Source organism: Cetorhinus maximus, chromosome 6 (assembly GCF_964194155.1).
Source record: "Cetorhinus maximus chromosome 6, sCetMax3.hap1.1, whole genome shotgun sequence".
Lineage (NCBI taxonomy): Eukaryota > Metazoa > Chordata > Chondrichthyes > Lamniformes > Cetorhinidae > Cetorhinus > Cetorhinus maximus.
The window spans coordinates 108,066,328-108,090,143 of NC_135884.1; the positions used below are offsets into that span (position 1 = coordinate 108,066,328).

The 23,816-nt window shown below is 44.6% G+C and overlaps 1 protein-coding gene and 1 long non-coding RNA gene across 6 annotated transcripts in view; one reads left to right on the forward strand and one right to left on the reverse strand.

The window, feature by feature from the left end:
• rbl2 (retinoblastoma-like 2 (p130)) overlaps window positions 1-23,816 on the reverse strand; it is a 178,496-nt gene that overhangs the window by 64,329 nt on the left and 90,351 nt on the right. For all 5 annotated transcript variants that reach the window (XM_078544278.1, XM_078544280.1, XM_078544276.1 and 2 more), the window contains 2 exons: window positions 5,660-5,820; window positions 4,862-4,926 (listed from right to left, as the gene is read on the reverse strand). In XM_078544278.1, the coding sequence (XP_078400404.1) occupies window positions 4,862-4,926; window positions 5,660-5,820 (226 nt within the window). The remainder of the gene's footprint in view (window positions 1-4,861; window positions 4,927-5,659; window positions 5,821-23,816) is intronic.
• The window catches only part of LOC144682030 (uncharacterized), a 50,989-nt gene continuing 38,680 nt past the window's right edge, over window positions 11,508-23,816 (forward strand). The window contains exon 1 of the long non-coding RNA XR_013576914.1: window positions 11,508-11,619. This is a non-coding gene — a long non-coding RNA (uncharacterized LOC144682030). The remainder of the gene's footprint in view (window positions 11,620-23,816) is intronic.

Below are 23,816 nucleotides of genomic sequence, written 5' to 3' on the forward strand. Positions count from 1 at the left end.
GTGTGTATGTGTGTTGCGTTTTTATTATTTTTCTCGGGTTTTAGTAACTAATAAACTCACTCTTTCTTTGACTCACAAAAGCCTGGTTAAATTGGCTCCTTCTAAAAAATATATACATCTGGACTGGAAAAAGGTATCCACGGGGGGTGGGAAGGGATCCCTTTTAAATTAACCTTGCTGCAACCAACCGAGTGGGTTGAATAAAGGAGGAGCACCAGCTCATTTCTCTCCATCCAGAAGCATGACAAAATTGGGGTCCTATTCATGGAGTTAACAAATCACCTGAGGACCAGTCATAACAACTTGTTGTACCTACATACAGCACTAACTTTTTGTGATTCATGTACTGCAGTTTTACAATCTTTCTCCATTTAAATAATATACTGCTTTTCTATTCTCCCTGCCAAAGTGGACAAGTTCACAATTTCCCACATTATATTCCACCTTTCAATGTTTTGCCTATTCACCTGACCTATCTAAATCCCTTTATAGACTCTTTCTGTCCTCCTCACAATTTATTTTCCTATCTTTGTGTTATCAGCAAATTTAGGGAATACATTAAATTCATTCATCCAAGTTACTTATATACATTGTAAATAGTTGAGGCCTCAGCACTGATCCCTGTGGTATTCCACTGGTTGCAGCTTGCCAACCTGAAAATGACTCATTTACCCCTGCTCTCTTGCTTCCTGTTAGCCAACCAATCCTTTATCCATGATAATGTTTTCCTTACACTGTGAGCTCTTATTTTGTGTAGCACCTTTGATGTGACACCTTATCATATGCCTTTTGGAAATCCAAGACATCCAAGACAACAACTACAGGTTCCCTTTTATCCACATTACTTGTTACTTCCTCGAAGAACCCGAAAAATGAGTCAAACATGATTTCCCTTTCACAAAACCATATTAAGTCTGCATAATTGCATTAAGATTTTCTAAGTGCCGTGCTATAACCTCCTTAATAACAGATTCCAGCAATATTCCTATGACAGACGTTAGGCTAACTGTCCTTTAGTTACCTGCTTTTGGTCTCCTTCCTTTCTTGAATAGAGGAGTTACATTTGCTATTTTCCAATCTGATGGGAGCTTTGCAGTATCTCACCCAAATGGCTATTCTTTACATATGAGCTTAAATAGTGTGTTAGCAAGTTATTCAACCATGAGAAGCATCACAGGCAAAGCCAATTGTGCTTTTACAATGTTCACTCATGTATTTTTCAGCAGGGATCATGAATAGGAAGCAGACCCCTGGTTAATTTTTCATCCTACTTCACCCAGATGCCTGTGCCCATGTAGCACATCAATTGCTAGTTCAGTTCACTCTCCAGAGACTGGAAATTCAATCTGGAAGCCTCTGGTCTGTATGGCTTAGTCCTATACTGGTACCCTGTGATCATTGGGAGAGCGTCTCCAAAATTCTAATGATGGAAGAGAACTATCTTGTCATCTCTTTTCTAACTTCAGAAATGCTATCAACGTTCAGAGCTCAGGAAATAAAATTGTATTCATCTTTGCCTCTCACAATTTTGCACTCCTGCTCAGGAGTGCAGCCATTCAGTAGTACAGTTATCACTATAATCATTTAGCATGAAGCTTGGCTTTGCCTGTGTCTGCAGTAAACAGACAACAAAATGGAAAGCAATGGGAATCAAATCTCTACTGGCTGCAGTCACACCTAGCACAAGGGAAGATGGTAGTGGCTACTGGAGACCAATCATCTCAGTCCCAGACATCACTTCAGGAGTTCCTCATGATAGTGTCCTAGGCCCAACAATTTTAAGCAGCTTCATCAATGACCTTCCCACCAATATAAGGTCAGAAGTGGGGATGTTCGCTCATGATTGCAGAGTGTTCAGTTCCATTTGTCACTCCTCAGATACAGAAGCAGTCCATGCCCATGTGCAGCAGTGGCAAGTAACATTCACACCACACAAGTGCCAGGCAAAATCTTTCCAACAAGACAACAGCTCCAACAACATTGAAGAAGCTCAACACTATCCAGGACAAAGCAGCTTGCTGCACTCATCCAGGCAAGTGGAGAGCATTCCATCACATTCCTGACTTGTGCCTTGTAGACGGTGGACAGGCTTTGGGGAGTCAGGAGGCAAGTTACTTGCTACAGGATTCCTAGCCTCTGACCTGCTCTTGTAGCCACAGTATTTATGTGGCTAATCCAGTTCAGTTTCTGTTTAATGGTATCTCCCAGGATGTTGACAGTGGGGGATTCAGCCATGGTAATGCCACTCAATGTTAAGGGACAATGGTTAGATTCTCTCTTGTTGGAGATGGTCATTGCCTGACATTTGTGTGGCACGAATGTTACTTGCAACTTGTCAGCCTAAGCCTGGATATTGTCCAGGTTTTGCTGCATTTGGACATGAACTGTTTCAGTATCTGAGGAATCACAATGGTGCTGAACATTGTGCAATCATCAGTGAACATCCCCACTTCTGACCTCATGAACTAGCTGCAGATGGTTAGGCCTAGGACACTACCCTGAGGAACTCCTGCGGTGATGTCCTGAAACTGAGATGACTGACCTCCAACAAGCACGAGCTTCCTTTGTGCTAGGTATGACTTCAACCAGCAGAGATTTCCCCCTCATTGACTCTAGTTTTGCCCGGGCTCCTTGATGCCACATTCTGTGAAATGCTGCCTTGATGTCAAGGACAGTCGCTCTCACCTCACCTCAAGTTCAGCCCTTTTGTCCATGTTTGAACCAAGGTTGTGATGAGATCAGGAGTAGTCCTGGCAGAACCCAAACTGAGCATCAGTGAGCAGGTTATTGCTAAGCAAGTGCCACTTGATAACACTATTGATGACTCCTTCCATCACTTTACTGATGATCGAGAATAGACTGATGGGGCAGTAATCGGCCGTGTTGGATTTGTCCTGCGTTTTGTGTACAGGGCATACCTGGGCAATTTTCCACATAGTCTGGTAGATGCCAGTGCTGTAGCTGTACTGGAATAGCTTGGCAAGGGGCGCGGCAAGTTTTGGAGCACAAGTTTTCAGTTCTATTGCCGGAATATTGTCAGGGCCCATAGCCTTTGCACTATCCAGTGCCTTCAATCGTTTCTTGATATCACGTGGAATGAATTGAATTGGCTGAAGGCTGACATCTGTGATGCTGGGGACCTCTGGAGGAGGCCAAGATGGATCATCCGCTTGGCACTTCTGGCTGAAGATAGTTGCAAATGCTTCAGCCTTATCTTTTGCACTGATGTGCTGGGCTCCCCCATCGTTGAGGATGGGGATATTTGTGGAGCTGCCTCCTCCAGTGAGTTGTTTAATTGTCCACCACCATTCATGACTGGATGTAGCAGGACTGCAGAGCTTAGATCTGATCCGTTGGTTATGGAATCGCTTAGCTCTATCACTTGCTGCTTATGCTGTTTGGCACACAAGTAGTCCTGTGCTGTAGCTTCACCAGGTTGACACTTAATTTCTAGGTATGCCTGGTGCTGCTCCTGGCATGCCCTCCTGCACTCCTCATTGAACCAGGGAGATGCCAGGCCATGAGGTTGCAGATTGTGGTCGAGTGCAATTCTGTTGCTGCTGATTGCCCACAGCAGCTCATGGTTGCCCAGTCTTGAGTTGCTAGATCTATTCAAAATCTATCCCATTTAGCACGGCAGTAGTTCCACACAACACGATGGTGGATATTCTCAATTTGAAGATGGGACTTTGTCTCCACAACGACCATGCGGTGACCACTCCTACTCATACTGTCATGGACATATGCAACTGCGGCAGGCAGGTTAGTGAGGATGAGGTCAAGTAAGTTTTTCCCTCTTGTTGGTTCCCTCACAACCTGCCGCAGACCCAGTCTAGCAGCTATGTCCTTTAAGACTTGGCCAGCTCGGTCTGTAGTGGTGCTACCAATCACTCTTGGTGATGGACATTGAAGTCCCCCACAGAGTACATCCTACGCTCTTGCCACCTTCAGTGTTACCTCCAACTGGTGTTCAACATGAAGGAATACTGATTCATCAGCTGAGGGAGGGGGTGGGGCTGTGTGTGTGCTGTATGTGGTAACCAGCTGGGAGTTTCCTTGCCCACGTTTGACCGGATGCCATGAGACTTCATGGGGTCTGGAGCCAATGTGAAGACTCCCAGGGCAACTCCCTCCTAACTATATATCACTGTGCCACCACCTCCGCTGTTTCTGTCCTGTTGGTGGGACAGGTCATACCTAGGGATGGCGATGGTGGTGTCTGGGTCATTATCTGTAAGGCATGGTTCCGTGAGTATGACTATGTCAGGCTGATTCTTGACTAGTCTGTGAGACAGCCCTCTCAAATTTGGCACTAGCCCCCAGATGTCAGTAAGGAGGAATTTGCAGGGTCGACAGGGCTGCGTTTCCTGTTGCTGTTTCCAGTGTCTAGGTTGATGCTGGGTAGTCCGTCCGGTTTCATTCCTCTTAGACTCTATAGTGGTTTGATACAACTGAGTGGCTTGCTAGACCATTTCAGAGGATATTTAAGAATCAACCACATTGCTGTGGGTCTGGAGTCACATGTAGGCCAGACCAGGTACGGATGGCAGATTTCCTTCCCTACAATGCATTAGTGAACCAGATGTTTTTTTTTTACAACAATCAATTTCATGGTCATCATTAGACTATTAATTCCAGATTTTTTAAAAATTCAATTCAATTTAAAAAAAGTCTGAATAGCAATTCTGAATGGAGGCTAATCAAAAGAACTTGGATATTTCACTTAACAGAAACATCATAGAATCCCAACTCCCACACAAGTACAGTTTTCTGCTTTTCACACGATAACAAATCCTTTGAATTCAGACAGGGAAAAAAAAATTCTTTGATGCCTGAGAGATAGAATTTCTGCATGACTTACACACTTTCTGCAAAGTTCCCAGGGTCCAGAAAGCCAGTTAGAGTTTCTCCTCTTCCCTTCAGGGTCTGTGATCAATCACAAATACAGCATTTTCAGTAACTTGTGTCAAGAAATGTTAAATGATTCATAAACATAAAAGCTGTCTGCTTTGAATTGATACAGATCCTTCTTTTAAAGCTGGAAATTTGACAAATGGGTGACATAGTGGGTTCAATACTAATTTATCATCTCTTGGATCTGTTTGAATGTAGCCAATGCTAAAGGGATGTGTATGTGTCTGTGTCTGTGCCTCTGTAAGACTCCTGCAGTTTCGGTATTTAGGCAATTTTAATTTCTTATTGATTAAATGTAGAGCAAAGAGCTACCACTAATGTAGAACTAACGTGTTGGGGAGCGCACAGGATGGCTGCTGCACAAATTGGGAAACGTTGAAGTGGTGCAGACAGGGTTCCTGTACAAAGTTGAGATGGAGAAATATTGTCGGCACAAGGGAGGCTGAGTTTTACACTGCACCATGCCATGCTTCATTCTGCAGTCCCTGATTCTGGCAATGCATACTCAAGAAGGGCAGCTTTCCTCACTAAGTATGAACATTTTTCACCTTAATGGCTACAAAGCTCAATGTTTGTGTATTAGCACCAGTTCTCTAGTCAATGTATACATAAATGGAGGTAGGCAGTGCAGGATTAGCAGCCCCCTGAATGGATGAGTGCTGACCCCCTCACAGGCTGCAATCTGAATTTAACAGAAATGATAAACTCTATAATTTATAAGCAGTAATCCTTTCACTTGTCAAACCTTTCTCTCAAAAAGTTTCCTAATGTATGGCTTCCAGTAATGTTGTTTAATTCCCTTTGCCTCCAATTCCAATCCGTCATGCACAGCACATAACTTGTCAATAATGCACGGAGGGTCTGAAGGTGGTCTGTAATCTTTATTGTGGAAATCTTCTGGTAAACCTGGAATAAATAGACCAAAACAATGTTAGATTACAGATCTCACCTCACCATTAGTCACCAGTCACCATCGGTCAAGCTGACAAATAAATACTCTCATAAAATCAGCCCTCATAAAAAGAGAGTTTATATTGAATTAGCACCATATCATGTCTTCAAATCAATAGATTATTAGTGAAGAGAAATCATTGTAATTTCATAGGTAATCATGGCAGCCAATTTGCACATTTGCAAGATCCCACAAACAGGAAATAAGTGATAGGAAAATCTGTTTTTAGTAGATTGAAGGAAGAATGTTGTCCAGGACACCAAAATAGCTTGCCCTTTCATATACACCTGAGCTGGTGGACAAATATGTAGTTTAACATCTCACTCAAAAGACAGCACAGGTCTTCAGCAGCAGTGCAAATTGGATGATAGCACTCCTTTCACATCCTGCCCAATTTCCTTTTCCACTGAAATCAACCCATTATGTTTCCCAGTGGAAAAAAAATGACTCCACTTCACTAATAACCCATTGACCTGATGATGTGACAGGGTACTAAACAGACACAAGCCCGCTTCCAGCATCTCCAACAATGCAGCAGTCCCTAAGTGCTGCAATGAAGTAATGGCTTAGATTGTGTGCCAAGTTCATGGTGGAGCACGAACCTGTGAACTTCTGACTCAAAGGCAAAAATGCTACCAACTAAGCTGAGCTGACACCTCCAGGTACAGTCATGTAATGCCAGAAATTATTGCATGCGCCTTTTCTGTATAAATACACAATTCAAATCAATTTAACGACACTGATGCTGCTTCACTATAGGACGCAACATATAGAAAGTTTTGTGTCCCATTCCTCCACTTAACAATATTAGGACTGATTTTCTGCTCCTAGACTGGACCGTACTGGATTACCTTGGCACAGTGCATGGAGAAAATCGGACAAGCGGGATCTCGTAAGGGTATCGGCATGATAAATTCCTATATACATTGGCACAGGAACAGGAAAATCTGTCCTATTGCCTCTAGATTATGTTTTATTTTGTTTACAAAAATGAAATTAAAAAGGCAACAAGATGCATGCACAATATGTATCTGAGCATAAATGTTTTTAAAACTTCACAATACCCACTTGCTCCGTCCACAATATTGGCAACATGATTATTTTCTACATTCTTATTGGTTCTAATTCTAAAACACAATTAGAGAACTGAACATGAAGCGGCAGTTTTATTCTAAAATTAACAAATCCTTGTTGAAAATTCCTTCTTTAAAAGGAACAACTAGAACTAAATCATAAAATGAAATACAAACCAATTAACATATATCCATACATTTTAGAAAAATGCTTCAAGGCACTTCAAGGGTAATGGGGGAAATGGTTGCCAATCAAAAGAATAAGAGATAAGGAGCAGTGACCAAAAGCTTGGTAAAAGAGATAGGGTTTAAAGGAAAGAAGGGGTTTAGGGAAGGAAATAATATTAGATCAGCAAACATCTTTAAGGTACAATTGTATCGCCACTAAAATCATTTTGAAAATCACACAGGCATTTCCATTGTAATGTTACAATTTTCAAAAGACTCGGAAAAACTATTGTTCTGTGCTGCATTTAACAAAAGAAATCCCCAATACAGAGCAATTTATGTAGTTTTGGGCAATTTCCACTATAGCTTAATATCACATTAAAGACCACCACCCAGCCCACTTATTATCACTCAACTTATTCACTCAAGTGAATAAGATTGGTCAGAGAGTCAAAAGCTGAAGAGAAATAACCATACATTCAAGGAACAAGAGCGTGAAGCAAGTAATTTTTTCCCAAGCATCAGCCATGTAAAGATTAGCCTCAGTTAATCTGTCCATTTTTGTTCCATTCCTTGCTGTGAGGTGGTGTCCCACCTCCATTTTGTGGCTGCTGGAGGAATTACAGATGTAATCTTGGAGTCCTGCCTCTCCCTGATGCAACCCAAGGATAGTCTGGCAGATTGTCCATTCACATCTTTGAATTCCAAATCCCCCCCACCCCGCTCCCCCCACCCCAACACCACCAAGGTTTCCCAAATTTAAGTAGGGGGAGTGGAGACAAATGTTAAGGAAAGGTAAGGGTGTCAAAATAAAACGATTGGTCACCCAAAAGTGCTCTCAGACATTTTCCAGCAGACAGTCCAAGAGGAAAGATGACAGGCTTGGATGACAATTCTACACAAAGGAAATACTGGGTTACAGAGAAAAATTTAAAGAGAATAGAATCAAATGATAAGTTTATTATAAAAATTAAGCAACATGATAATGATCTGCAAATATGTAAAGCACAATATGTAATGAGAATGTGTAAAACAGCATCAGAATTATTCAACGCAGGTAATTTTAGGGAAATTTAAAATAAGTTAAACAGTCCGTTAATCTGAGGGACTCCTGAAAATGGGTGTGGGGATCGCGGTGCACAACTGACTAGCGACCATTGCTTCTGACGCAGACAGCACGCCAACTTGTTAATCTGCATGATGGCTGAGTGTAGACAATGGCAAATTCACTGTTGAGTGGCTGCACACTTCAGCAAGGGTCCCAAGTTAGTGTGAGGTTAGCACCACTTAAAACTAGCCTGCATTACTTAAAGGGGAGGTGAATCCTTGCTGCAGCAAGTGCTCAAACTGTCAAAGGGATTCTGAGCACGAAGAGGAGGGGATTATCATGCAACAGAGTAGAGATATTGCTCTAACATTCTTTGATGCTGCATCTGACGCCTTGATGGAAAGGAGAATAGATGTGATCAATTCACATGGGACCAGGAGGGCCTCCAGACAAACTGTGTGAAGGCAGTGGGTCCAGATAGCTGTGGCATCAGTAAAACAATGTCAATGGCACTCTCTACCATTGGGAAGCCTGCAATATCTGTGATGCTGTGTGTTTGCTCAGCCTGCTACTTGTTGGCAGGAGAAATGAAATGTATCCAGCTCACATGGACTGTGGAGCCGCAGCGACCTCCCTTATGCAACAGTGGACGGTGAACTGGGAGATGTTGCAGCTCCCAGCCTGGAAGGCGCCAATGTATAAAAGATCTTGGCCACAGTCACTTTCACAGCCACTAGCATTACAGTCCCCATCCGGGACGACATCCTTAGTAAAGCAGAGACACCTGGAACATTGTTCCTTCCTGAGTTTGAGGTATGAGAATTGCTCCCTGAACTGTCTGGGACAATATAGCCTCCTGCTGAGAGCCCTTCTCTCTCTGCTCCCTTCTGCACCAGCTTGCCCTGGTCTGTGTTGCCTCTGCTCATTCTCCCAGTCATGTTAGTCCAAAGGGGATGCAACCTACTGTGCTCATGTCTGGCAGCAAGTGTTTAATGTAGGATCCTTGAAGTCAGAACAAAAGCCTTCAGCACATGCCACACCACTCCCTGAAGACGTCAGCAACCTTAAATAACTCTAGAAACCAGTGAACACTTCTACAATCACAGCACCAGCCAGTAGAAATCAAACAGCAACTAACCTGAAAGTAGTAAATAGCGCTGGTTGGGGGCCTTTCATGCTGCTAAATGCATGTTCAGTTGTGCTTGTTTAAGAGATGGCGTTTGCTGGAGCTACAAGCTGATTGTTGTCACAATCTGCCTATTCTGCATACTTCCGAAGGACACTCCATACCCGCGTGCATGCTAACACGCTCACCGAAATGTTGTCTAGCACAGTTCACACCAGAAGTTTGCACACATTGCAGATGCCATTTTGACATCCAAATGCCACTTGTGTCACCAAATGTCCAGCTGCTAAGGAGCCAAATTTTGCCACCTTAAATCTCAAATCACAGAAAATACATCATTTTCTATCAACTAAACTTCCTTGAAAAATCATCAGGCAAAAATTCAATAAAACTAAATTTAGCTGAAAATAACTGTAATTAACAAATAGCGATCTTGCAAACTGCACATTCTATACTTTCAAAGTTATACTGACCTTGCAATCTTCTAAATAAAGACTGAAAGAAACAGCACAGAACACAGGATATTTCCTCGTATTCAAACAGGAGGCAGTTTGGAACTATTCAGATATCGTTCTGAAACTTTAAACTGCAGTGCTCTGCTAACAGTTAGGGATCAGTTGAAAACAGCTAAAATTTACACTGCTGACTCAATGGAGATTTATTGCCCACTAATTATTTGCACATGCCTTTATCAGGTCAGTCCACAGATTTCTTCCATGCAAACTCAAGAGAACTGACTGTTGCATTGGCTGCCTGCCACTGTGAGGTTCAAGCAAGATATATAACTAACCAGTTTATCTTATTGTCATCGTCATGTCTTCCTGCTTCGAGTCTCAGCCTTTTGATGCTTATCTTCGGATTACACAAGACGTAAAACAACCTACAGTATTCAGGTAGTCTGGAACCATTCTACTGAACTCAAACCTTCTAGCGGACATAATTTATTTTATTGTGTCGGTTCGAGTATCAAATGCTATAATGAAAGTGGAATCAGACTGTAGGATTGCTTGACCCCTCAGCAGCTAGATTAGTATGCTGCACAGGTTCAATTAAATAACTTAAGTCTTGGGGTGATGCCAGATGTAGGAAACTAGCATTATGAGAGAGACTGGAGATACTTTGGCCATTTCTCCTGGAGCAAAGAAGGCTAAGAGAAGATTTAATATTGGTTTTTAATATTATGAATTAATTGCTTTAACAGGTAAAGAGGAAAATACCATTTCCTCGGGGGGTATCAGTGACAAGGGGTCATCAATTTAAAATTGATGCTTGTGAAGCTTGTTGGAGCATAAAATCCTTTGCCACAGGAAGTCACTGAGGCAGACACTATTTTGCCTTTTAAGGGAAAATTGGATAAATATTTGAAGCAGAAGAGACAGGCTGCAAGGCGAGGCAGGCCTCCATATTTTGCCCAGCCCATGGAGGAGGCGCTAACTTCAACAATTAGGATCATGTGATTTTTTTTCTATGGGAATCTGCACAACTTTCAATGCGAATGAGGCTCCTATCTCAGTAGGAAGGAGAATCACAGTACTTTAATGCAGCACAAGATTGAGGAGATTTTAAAACTTGCATGCAAAGCTGCTTTGTCAGTTGCTTTCCCAATGGTAACTATTGCTCTGTATTTCAAAAATCTGTAGGCCCACCACTGCTTCCACCAAAAGCTGATCCTGTCAGCTAGTGTGTGCCCGCACCATGCAGCTGTACTTAGCACTGGGACCTACAGAGAAGGAACTGGTGGGAATTTTGGTGAATGGTGTCATCCCACAAGTCTAGGGTTACCAAAGCTGGTTGGAAGCATTTCTAAAACAATGGTCACATGATATATGTTCACATGCCATACTTCGTGCATTTTGTAAATATTAATTACGGGTAGGGCCGGGTCTCCTGTTGTTCAATGTCTTTGCTCTTTATTTCTTCTTAAGGCTGTTGGCTTCTTGCTGATTTCAACAACTCGGGAGACTTTTTGACATATTCATGAAAGGCAGTGCAAAATATACTGTAGTTCAGCTGTATCTGTAACATGGCTTCCTTTCTTTGATTCAAAGCTGAATTACTAAACTGGAAACCCTTTTGCAATTTGCATTTGAATGTGTGAAAGAGGCAAGTTTAAATATTATACTATTTTCATATTGTGGTGCTATTTGAAAACTCCGCCTATCTTTCATCCATGTTTTTCTCCTCAGAAATTACATTTTCTAATTTGCTGTAAAATGCAGTACTCATCATACAGCTGTCAAAATCAAGCTCAGCCCGCTTGTCAATATCAGACCATTTCACTTCATCATCCAATGAGAGGACTGAAAACAGATGTCACAAAATCCTTCCATTTCACACGGTATGCAATGCATCTTAAAAATGTTTTATCTGCTTCCTCATCAAATGTTCTCCTTTTCAATACAGAGATATTGGGCAGAATTTAATGGGTGCAGTGATGGGCCATTCACCAGCTGTAGAACCAACAGCAACCCACCATTCCGAGTCTCCGACCTGATTTAATACCAATCAGGTACTTGCCTGGTTGGTAATGGGGTCCTCAGGGCAGATGTCCTGCCTTCGAGAGTTGCCACCCAATCAGAGGCTGGAGGCACCACCAAGCATGGTGGCCACTGCTGGTACTGCAGTAGGTCCAGGCTGAAGATCGTTGCTGGAGCCCTGGAAGAAAGGTAGGTGAGGCAGGATTGTTAGGCCCTGTCAGAGAGGCTCCGACAAGCGGACGGAGTGGGGTCAGTGTAAACTGCAGATGGGCATCTTCCAGTGTGGCCTGTCCTTGCCACCAGTGCATCTCTCTGTTGGGCATGGGCCCCCCGGGACCCCCACCCCCCTCCAGGCATGCTTGCCAACCTGGCAGGTTGCCTATAATGGCATGGCCCCCACCCTCTGCTGGTAGGGCCTCAACTGTCCTCCGGCAGGAAGGATGTCCTCAAGCCTTCCGCCCTGGACTTAATCGAGGGAAGTCGAGAAGGTGATGACCAAGGTCTCCACCTTGCACCTCTTTGCCCAATTATATGGCCCTGCTGCTTCCCAGTGCACCTCCAGGGGGAGCATTAAATTTAATCCATTATGTAAAATAGTCTGAGCTGATTATCCAAAGAACCTGCCCTCTTTACTACTCTGCAATTTTAGAATGAAGACCTTCCTTCACACAATGTAGCTCTGCAGGTGGCATCGTTGCACGCTTTTTAAGTGCTTCATGAAATATTACCATCAGGTTATGGAGGAAGTAAATGTAACAAAGATACTCCAGACCATCCTCACTGAACACCTCCCATATAAATCTTTGCAAATTCTTCTCGCTCTTCCAAAAAAAATGCTTTTAACACAGTCCTACATTGCATCAACTGCAGGCAGAAGGGACAGCCACCTTGCTGGCACATGATGTCGGTGTTCTTTATACTCAGTTTCTACAAAATCGAAAATGAACTGAGAGATTCTGCATTTATAGTGGAGGAAAGGATCTCGTTACACATTTTAACCATAAGACATTCCACATCAAGACTCAAAGCTTCCATGCTGTTTTTACAAATTGCATGGCATTTACATCCAACCTGAATCCTTTTGTTGTTCAGTAGTTTCAGCTTCTGGAAAACTAACTTATATTTCTCAAAATCACAGAGACAATATCAGCTACACAGGGTGATATACAGTTTATACTAAGGCTGTTCCCTTCCAAAATGTTTGTCAAGTCTGCAACTGTGGCATCATTTTTCTCATCACATCATGATTATAAAAATCAAGTAAGCCATGTTTAATCCCTTCTGTCTTAAAAAGAATCAAACCGCCACAGAGAAAAACTTTGATTTCCCTTATTTGAGGCATTCATTCCAAATGAGAAAAAAAATGCTAACTGAAAATCATTAACTAAAAGTTCCTGTGATTTCAGAGCTAAAACACTCTTAATTCCTACTTCTGTGTGTCCACAAGACATATTTTTGCAATTTCTGTATCTGGTAGAACCTTTATATGCTGTTTATTACCAAAGAATTGGCTTAAGTAACTTAAACGATGAATCATGCCATGGTAAACCTATCCTATTTCTGCTGCTGTCACGAGATTTACCTGAGGTGTCTGGTTGTAAAAAAAATGCTGTATCAAGTGCTTGTTCTTAATTCTTCACCACATCTTTGTGTCTTGCGCATTCTGTATGCATGGCCATAGATCTTTGAGCTTCACATTTAATGGAAAACGACTGATGACACAAGGTACATTCAGCCGTGAATTCATTCATTTTACAAAGCCAATTTCTATATCCAGGGTTATTCTTTTATCAGTCATCATTGTAAGTACAACAGTACTTCTTTTTAAAAAAAGGCTATCTTCACAACTATAAGGTTGTGAAGGGTCATCACTGACATTCTCCATTGAAAATTAGAGCAATCCAATGCAATTGCCCATGAACCACATTTAGGCTTGGGTTCGATGATAAAATGAATATCACTGCCTTTACCGTAGCATTGCCATTAGCACTCACAGCACTAGCGCACTGAATGCACAGTTGCACCAAAATGATAGAAGACTTTTCTCCGGGGTTCCTTAACTTGTTTATGGCTTTATTCTAGAGATCAATCTTAACTTTGTGGATTGCCAACACACAAAAAATTAATGCAACTAGATAAAAGCAGAGAGTAATCATTCTGCACTGCGCTGCAAGGAAATGTTTTTCTTCTGCAGGAAGCTGCTGATACTCCAGGGCTTTTCAAAAATCCCCTCTCAGTACAGATTCTTCTCTGTCTGCACCCAGCCCCAACTCCTTCTCTGTCCTTCCATGTGCTGGATTCTCCAGGCATACACACTCAGCTGGTGGCTGCTCTGGCTCAGCAGAGCTCCTTCCAACACATTACATGTTTCTGGAGGTCCAGAAAAGTGGCCCGAGAAGAACTCAGGAAGGGAGGCTCAATGAGAGGGCCTACGGTACTGTAGCCCATTGACTTGAGGGGTGACTAAGCCTCTGATGAACCAGCCCAATGTTGATTGCAGCAGTAGATGGCTGAAGTAACACTGGAAGAGTGGTGGAAGTAGGCAGTCTTTGTCATGGAGAAGTCAGAGATCAGCGGCAATAGTACAAAATTTGTGACAGACACTGGACACAATGGTTTTGATCTTGCCAATGTTAAACCTGAAGAAACTGCAGGTCTGGATGTCAGACAGACAATTTAATAACAATGGGAGTGTGACAACGATGAACAGTTGCTATACCATTTAAAAACATTAGCCTCGTTCTCAATCTAAATAAAAGAATTTGCAGCAAAATATAAGTCATTTCTAAAGAAACTTTTCTCCCATATTGTCAAAGGCAGGTCTGGGGATACAAACCGCGAATATCAGCAGACTCCTGTTGAAAGCGGGAGGGCCAATCCCACTTCTTCTGGTGATGATTGCATGATGGAGATGAAGTGATAATGCAAGCTCACTTCCCCATTTTAAGCAGAACTTGCAAGTGCACCTGCAAATTCTGTTTCTGCCCATCCACAGAATAATGGCTGTATGCACCAGATCCCAGGAATTTCAGGGTGGATATTATTTAAATGCTGTGAGTATAATGGAATTAGTTATTTCATTTAAAATAGCTGGCCTGGAATTCTGTTACCATCAGCATAAAAAAAGTTACCGCAAGAGCTGCAGCTATTTTGCCTTTTGACAATGAATTCAAAGTTAGAACGCCATTGGCCAAATCTTTAGACACTGCCAATGAAGACAAGAGCAATGAAATCTGGCCCAGTAGTAAAGTGCAGGCCAGAAAATAAACATTCTTTTTAAAGTACAATGTTCCCAACTGATGTGGAAACATATGGTTGGAGTCCTGCCCCGTTGAGGATGTAAATTCAGATGTGTCCAAGGCAAAAAGAAATGGGCGCTGCCAATACGTCCAGTCGATAAGTGCACACAGACAAGGAAAGTCCCAGTTTTTTTTACCTGATCTGTATTGAGTTAACTGGCATGAGTTGGAATGTAGTAGGGCACTTCTACCAACGCAGTGTCCCAGGGCTAAGGAAGACTCAAGTCAAGCATAGATGCTGCTTCTGATCACTAACCTGCTGGAAAGTTCATGGAGTGGGTGAGGACAGGATTGAATTTTATTGCATACAGCCCGAACTAATTTCCTGAACACCATATGTTTGGCCCTTTGTACATTAAGAAGAACGTATTCAGTTTTAAGGTTGAATTAGTAACAAACCTCTCTAAACTACACGCCACAGTTTTAGATTTTAATGATTCTGGAAACATTTTTAAATTCTCTCCCTTCCACCTCTGTAGGTGATAACTGATGCTGGGATATGATTCCCTAGGCAGTAGCAGTCCTTCACTCCTCCTCCTCCTCCTTCTTTCTTATGGCTGATGTAGATTAGAGCAAGAACCATAATTGTACATTCAGTGGTTAAGGAGTTGCAGAGCATGTCACAATGATGCCTCCTTCATATGCATGAATCAGGCATTGAATCGTTATATGTTCCATAGCCTCTTCTGGGTGAACAGTTGCACATGGGAGAGTTTTAATTTTTTTGTTACGAATCAAGTATCCGTACCTTCCACGGTAATTGCCGATGCGGTTTAGGGTTCGCAGAAGATTGAAGCCAGGGATCTTCTGCATCGGGTCTTTCAAGAGGTATCTGCGACTTCTTGTGAACTCCATTCCGTTTTCAAGCTCCACCAAGGCTGAAGTTGCAATGTTGAAGGTTAAGCACATGTTGCCAAAAGAGCTTGCACAATTTCAAGTGATGTGGTGGATGGGGAGATGTTCATTTTCCCCGATTTGCTGTACATCCTAGAGGGTTGTGGCACTGTAGCCAATGGCTGGGGGAGAAATGTGTGATAGCACAGGCAGCCAGGATACTGGGATTACCTCAAGGGTCCCAGTAGTACACCACATTGCAGTGTTCAGTTGGACACCAACAAGTCCAGTGTGGCTCCTTCTGGTCCAAACCAGTGGAAATAAAAGCTCATGTAATAGAAATTAATCCAAGCTCACTGGTACAATGCATGCATAAAGGCCCATAGTAAGGAGTCAGCCTCCTCGGATCCCCTGGTTTCTCTCAAGCCCACTTTGCTTCAAGTCTGCTCCCCAGGAAACACACGGTTTCTACGGCAGGTGGGCTGTCATTTATCAGCCATGCCATCACCTTGCCGCTTCATCACACCGAGCGCCATATTTAAAGTGCAACCACGGACACACTTCAGTGCTTCCTGCCCAGCACTGCTGCAGAGAAGACATGGCCCTGAAAGGCAAGAAGGCTGCAGCCCCACAGTTTAATGATGCGTCCCTCGAGTGCCTTTTGGATGCCTGCCGTGATGTCCTCAACCCCCACTCTGGCCACAGGAGGGGCAGCAACATCACTAATCCAGCATGGGAGGCAGTGGCAGCGGTAGTCAGCGCCAATGCCCTGCAAAATATGACATCCACCCAGTGCCGCTACAGGTTGAAGGGTCTCATCCATTCCGCCAGGGTAAGTCACTCTTCTCATCACTCTCAACTCACACTCACAAACCCATCACACCCACAGGTATCTCACACCTCAAGGGACAACACCGCTAACTCTCACACACACCCTCACGTCTCCATATCTTTTGGAGCTCACATCCACATCCTGTCCATGCCTTCGCTTACCACACAAACATTCCACGCAGTGCCATGTGTCCTGCTCACACTCTCTCCATCTATTTTCATGCAGGAGAAGCTGGCTCATAACAGCAGGGAGAGGTCACAGACCAGGTGGGGGTGGGGGGAGGGTGGAGTGGCCCACATTAGGCCTCTTGCTCACTTTAAGGAGTGTGTCATTGTGCTGACTGGTGAGGACATGGACCATGCTTGCAGTGACGGTGAGGTCGGCAGCAAACAGCTTCGTGAGGATCCTGCATCACATCATCCCTCTCTCAACACAACTGTGAGTGCTCTCTCTCCTGCTTTTGACTGTGCTGACATGCACTAATTATCTCTGCTTTGGTTCACAGGGAGCTCTGCCAAGCGACTGACACCTTCAGCCAGCCAGTCCCTCAGCATCATCCAAGTCCTCACCTCCAGCCAAGAGGACACCTCCTCCATTGAAGAGCTGGAAATAAACAGCATGGAAGACTCATCACAGCGCTTACCCACACCCTCCACCAGTGCAGAGAAACACCTCTGTGAGACCTGGATCTAGAGCAGGCTTGGGTTCAAGATCTGGTGGTCACCGCATGAACACATATCTGTAGGAGGAGGCAAGTTCGGCTGAGCTCCCTGGCACTTGGAGGACTGCTGGGGAAGAGGCATCTGTGAGGTCCAAGTCAGATGATGAGCCTCTGGATTCCATCTTCCAACTCATCCTGGAGAGTCAGCAGAAGGCATGGGAACATTTCACAGAGCTGTTGGAAGCCCTCAACAGAGTGGCACAAGAGTTGGAGGAGTGCACCTGCCTGCTCTCTAATGAATTGGTGCCCATGTGTGTGCGTATGGAGGTCTCCATGGGAAGAATGGTGGATGCCATGGAGACCCTGGTCCAGCAGAACACGGAGATGTGCGCAGACCTGTACTCCATCATGGGAGTCATGAGTGAGTTCCTGCAGTGGCAACGCAGGAGGGAAATGGGGCACTTTGATGTCCCTCCAGGTGCTCCTTCTCCTCAAGGAGTCAGGCCAGGGCCCCCAGGAACCCGAAGGGAGCAGGAGCGGCTGTTGGACTGCATAATCCACTCAGAGTCTCAAAGGCTGTTCTTTCTCTCCGAGTCCCCTTTGCCTGTGAGCCCCTCAACCTCGTCCTCTGTCACTCCAATGAGTGATTCTGGAGGGAGAGATGTGTGTGGGGCAGGGATTTTCGGAGCCTCATGCAAGCGCTCTCCCACACCCGCGGATCCTTCCTCCATCGCACTCATCTCACTGTCCTGAGCATTTTCAGTGCTGCCTGCTAGGGTTCACTTTCAGTTGTCCATCGGAGCTGACCTGCATCTCCACCCACCCACTGATCATACTCCCATGCAGCACCTGATCTCACCCACCACGACTCTCGTTTCACTTTCAATTTAGACGGCATGGTTGTGATTCAGCTTTTTGAGCACTCCCCAGTCCTTTCCCCTCCCCCAGTCACCCATTTCCTTTCCACCATCACTGTCACACCCCCAGGCATCACCTTGCACCCCCCCCACCCTCTGAGAACTACCAGCTACAATCCTTTTCCTTCGAGGTTGTCCAGGTGAACATGCATGTTCCCTTCCTTCCCGAAAATCCCACTCCCATCCACATTAACTTCCCCAACCTCCTCTTTCCCACCCCCAGGGGCCAAGTCTGCTCTGAGTCTCCACAACCACCCTCGCCGTCCCCTCTTCCGCTATCATTGAACCCTCACCCTCCCATCCTACTGCCTCACTCTGCCCTCAGTCATTCTCACCATTTCTTCATTCCATGCCCACTCTCATGGTCTCATGGACTCATCAGAGCCCTCTCTTGCACATTCACCTGGACATCCTACCTTTCCGACCCCTTCCCCCCAGAACCCCTCCCCCCCTTTGAACTGCTTCCCCCCAGACTCCCCAGCTCCCAGACTCCCCCACCTTGGTCCTCCTCCCTCCCAGACTCCACTCCCGCTTAGTCATTCCCCCTTCAGACACTTACTTCTTTCGCCATCCTTAGTCCTTCCTCTTTCCTTCAGCCTTACTTCTTCCTCCAGCTTTAGTCCTTCTCTACTCCTTCCTCCACCCTTACTTCTTCCTCCAGCCTTACTCCCTGCATTCACCGCACTCCTGCTTCCCCCCGACTTCCTCACCTCTCTGCGCTACTTCCTCCCCTGGACTCCCTCTCCTCTCCGCACTCCTTCCCCCCACTTCTGAACTCCTTCCCTTATACCTTACACCCCCTCTTACACCTACCTCCCCAGTTGCTGTCTTCTCCCATTACCCCTCCTCCCGACACCTTAATTCCCCCCTCAACCTCACCCTATCATGACACCTTCATTCCCCCCCCACTCAACCTCACCCCATCCTGACAACTCTTCCTCTCCCAGTCGATCCTAGACCTTCCTCTCCCATCCCCCGGTACACCTTTCTCTCCCAAACACAGCTGGATCTTTCTCTCCACCCACTCGAATATCATCCGTTGTGAGCAGACCCTCAATGGTGACTTTCCAACTTCCATAAGCTGCTTCGCAGCAGAGCCATGTCCATGAGAATCCACCCAGCATGCCATGGACCTTCCTCTAGTGTGCTGTTGCTGTCAGGCTCCAACATTTTCTGCTCCTCACATGTCCATAATGTGAGCAAGGCCCTAGCAGTAAGTCCTGACTTCTACACGTCACACTTGTCAAGACGTCTTCTGCACTGGCATCAAATCACGCCGACGTGGGAGGACGAGCCAGCAAAGTGGGGGCGGGGGGGGGGGGGGAATGATTCTGGCGGGCTGGCCTTATAATGATACACAGATAGATGTATTACAATAACAATAACAATTACAATGAGGTACCCTACATCCAATGGCGGGGAACGCGGCCCACCATTGACGGGCTGAGCTGATAATCGCAGACTAGCTTCATGATGTTGTGAAAATGATTTCTGGCCTTCTTAAAAGGAAGGGATTGCCCATTTAAAATGGAGATGAGGCAAAACATTTTCTCTCAGAGGGTTGTGAGTCTTTGGAACTCTCTTCCTGAAGAGGCGGTGGATGCAGAGTCTTTGAATATTTTTAAGAGAGAGGTGGAAAAATTCTTGGTAAGCAAAGGGGGTGATAGGTTATCAGGGGTAGACAGGATGCAGATTTGAGGTTACTATCAGATCAGCCATGATCTTAATAAATGGCAGAACAAGCTCAAGGGGCCGAATGGCCTACTCCTGCTCCATGTTCGTATGTGGTCTGCTCACGCAGCCGAGCATGGCCGACGCCAGCAGGCACAGAAAACTCCACCAAAATATTATACTGGCAACATACCTGTAGGCAACAGGCCATATTTTAATAGCTAGGCACAATCAGTTTTTAATGAGACAATTCAAAGTCAGCCTGGATGTATTATTTTCAAAGGAAGGTGCATTGTGTGGGACCTACATTAGCAATCACAATAAGTTCCTTCTCACATTATGCAAAGTTTTGAGACAGGCTTAGAGAGCAAAATAAATGATATAAAACCCTAAATTTCCATAAACATCTCCTGATCTTCTGGCGTAACTGAGATCGGGGGATAGGAAGATGTTCTTGAGAAAAAACAGAAAAGACTAAAAGCATTTCACCAGAGCTACTGCTGATATATTACCAAAGAACCCCTGTGGAAATTTGAAGGTCTATGTCACTTTCTTGTTACACACAGAGATATATTTGTAGCTCCTACCGAGTATGGCTTGGTTCAACTGGTTGGAGAACTGCCAGGATAATCCTTCCTGCTACACACTTGTTATATTGATGTAGTTTCAGATTGGAATGTAGTGAATCAGGTTACACCTGAGAAGAATCTCTAGCATGGTCTGGTCTCCAGTGCTACAGTCAATAGATTTATTACCACAGTCACACTGGGGGCTAGGTTCTCATCCCATTTATCAGCCATTTTGTGACAAATTCCAGGCGAATATTAGGGGAAAACAGTACAGGAAGATTAGTGCCAAATCAACACCTGTTTATCATTTTCTCTGCCCACAGGATTGAAATAATTAATGTGTTGATGTTGAAAGTTGAAATTCCCTACTCCACCACAAGTGGCCACCTCAAAAAATTGACATCGGTTGCAAGATGATATATGACAAAGCTGCGAGGGTTTGGGATAAATCCAGCGAACAGATAGGAAACTGGCCAGAGTCTATGGGCAGAATCCTACTTTCCCCTGCCAGTGGGTTGTAGGTGGGAGGGGTGACTATTAAATTTCTTGGATAACCTTCCCACTGGGCTCCCGCCTACTGCAACCTCAATGCAATTTTATGCTTGGACGGGCATGGCCCAGGCTGACAAATCCACCCTTGACCCAATTCAGGCCCTGAAGTGGCCAAGAATTGAACATTTAAGGGTTGTTTCCCACCCAGCTTCAATTGTCAGGCTGGTAGGAGGAGTTCAGGGGCAGGGGAAAGCCCAAAATGAACCGTGTTCAGGCCTTGGGTGGGAAGGGCCTCCATTAGCAGCCTCCTTTTAACATTGGGCACTCCCCCGCCTAAAAAAGGTCTGGCCCCTGCAGGGACGGGCAGTATCAGCGAGGATGTGTTCTTCACTGACTCCTTGGATGGCAGGAAGGGAAACCCTGCTATCCTAAAAATGCTGCCCTATGAAATGATAAGCACTCATTAGTGGAGTTATTTTGGAGTGAGGGAAAGTACTGACTGAGGTCCCTCAGGGACTACAACCGTTTGTAATTTACATAAATTCAGAAATTCAACATCAAATTGCATTTATTTAGCACCTTTAATGTAGATAAAATGTCCTAAGGCGCTTCATAGAGTTGTAAGCAAAATATGGATGTTGAGCCACAGAAGGAAATTAGGAGGGATGACCAAAACCTTGGCAAAAGCTGTAGTTATTCTATTAAAGGAGAAGAGGGAAATGAAGAGGTTGTGGGAAGAATTCCAGAGTGTGAGGTCTAAGCAACTGAAGTTAATGGTTGTGTGAAAGGTGAGCGGCGAGGGGTACACGAAAGTTAGTGAAACAGAGTTCAAGGAGCAGCGTTGGTTAAAGAAATAGGCATGGGAAAGGCCACAAAGGAAGTTAAACACAAGGTTGTGAATTTTAAATATGAAGGATTGGGGAATTGGAAGCTAATGGAGATTAATGAGAACAGGTTGAGTAGGGCATGAGATGTAATAGAATAGGGGAAGCACGAGTTTTGGATGAATTGAAGTTTATGGAAACTGCTTTTTGGAAGGTGGGCAAGAAAAGCCACTGGAATTTTGGGCTAAATTTTTCTGTGAAAGCCAGGGAACTGACATTGGGATCATGTGCAGGTGCCGACCCCATCCTTGTTGTCAAGGCACCCACTGGTTTAATGTTATGTGAGGTAGGCTCCTAATTAGCCACTTCAGCGTTTAGCATCCAATTAATGATGTTGGGTGGGTTCCCAAGGCAGGAGGCCCAATGAGAGGGCCTGCAGCACCAACCAGGCAGCAGCCTTAGTGGGCGCTGCTGAGGCAGAAAGGCAGCAGGAAATCTCACTGCAGGAATAGTTTTGGCTGTGGCTGTCACTTTCTCATGCTTGTGGCTCACTCAATGGGCCAGTAAGAGGAGGGACCAATGGCCCTTTGGCCTGCCACCAGGTGACAGCCTCCAAGTTGCTGCTGGCCTCTGGGTTCAGCCTTTCTGACACCAGGAAAACGCCAACAGGTTCTGAAAATGGCCACTGTGGGGCCCTAATTGGTTGCCTGGCTCCGTGGGATGTGTTGATGATTTCCGTTGCAGCCTGCCACGGGAAACTGACCGGGAGGCAGGACAGTGTCAGATAGTTGCACATCAGGACAGTTATCTGAATATCCTCGTCCCCCCGTCTCTAAACCTGCCTCCACTTCTCTGGCAAAATTCAGCCCTTTGACTCTAGAGGTGGCTAAGGCTTAGATGAAACAACCTAGTGTTGATCTCAGCATCAGTTGGCTAAAGTAATGCTGGAAGGAGATGTTATAGTGATGGAAATAGGCAGTCTTTGTCATGGAGAAAGCAGAGAGATCAGTGGCAATAGTATCAAAGCTGTGGCAGACATTGAAACTTTGATCTTACAAATGTTAAACCAATGTTAGGCAGACAGTCAGACAGACAAGTTAATAATACGGAGGCAGTGAAGAGATCAAGAAAGGTGGTGTAGTGATAAATCTGGGTGTCAGCAGTGTACTTGCAGAAGCTAATTAAATATCTCCCAGTGACATTGCCAAGCCTATAGATCAGGAAGAGGAAGGGCCAAGGATAGACCTTGAAGGGCTTCTGATGTTAAAGTGTTGGACAGGAGGAGAAGCCAATGGTTGAGATGTTCTAGCCATGAACCAATAGGTAAAAGTGAAAAGTGAAACCAATCAAGAGCAGTCTTAATGAGTTGGACAATGGAGGAAAGGCATTGGGTAACGATCATGTGGCAAACATGCTGAAAGCTGCTTATTGAACTGGGATAATGCATCAAGGTCACAGTCACATTGGAATGTCATTTCTGAACTCGACTGGGGTTACTTTGGTGCTGTGGCAGGGGTGGAAATCTGATTGGAGATCTCCAAGCAGGGAATTGCAGGAAGATGGGCAAAGCGGTCAAATATAGAGATGATTTCAAATTAGATGCAGAGCTGGAACTGACCTGCAAGTTAAAAGAAAATACAGAATGCATTGGACAATATATGTAAATGCCAGACATTGTCAGAAAAAAAGGTAAAGTAGACAAATGGAAATGCTACACACAGAATGGAAAGACAGGTGACAGCATACTCCATGAATGGAACTGAAATAGCTAAGAACGAAACTAAAAAGAGATCCAGGGAGATAGTTTATAAGGCACCATCAAGGTAACTGGCACTCAACCAGATACACACAAATACCAACATTCTAGTCTGGATTTTTGTTCCCAAGGCAAGTAACACAAATCGGGAGATATCCCAGCTCACCACACCCAGCTTGGGAGAAACTCCCCCAAATGGCACG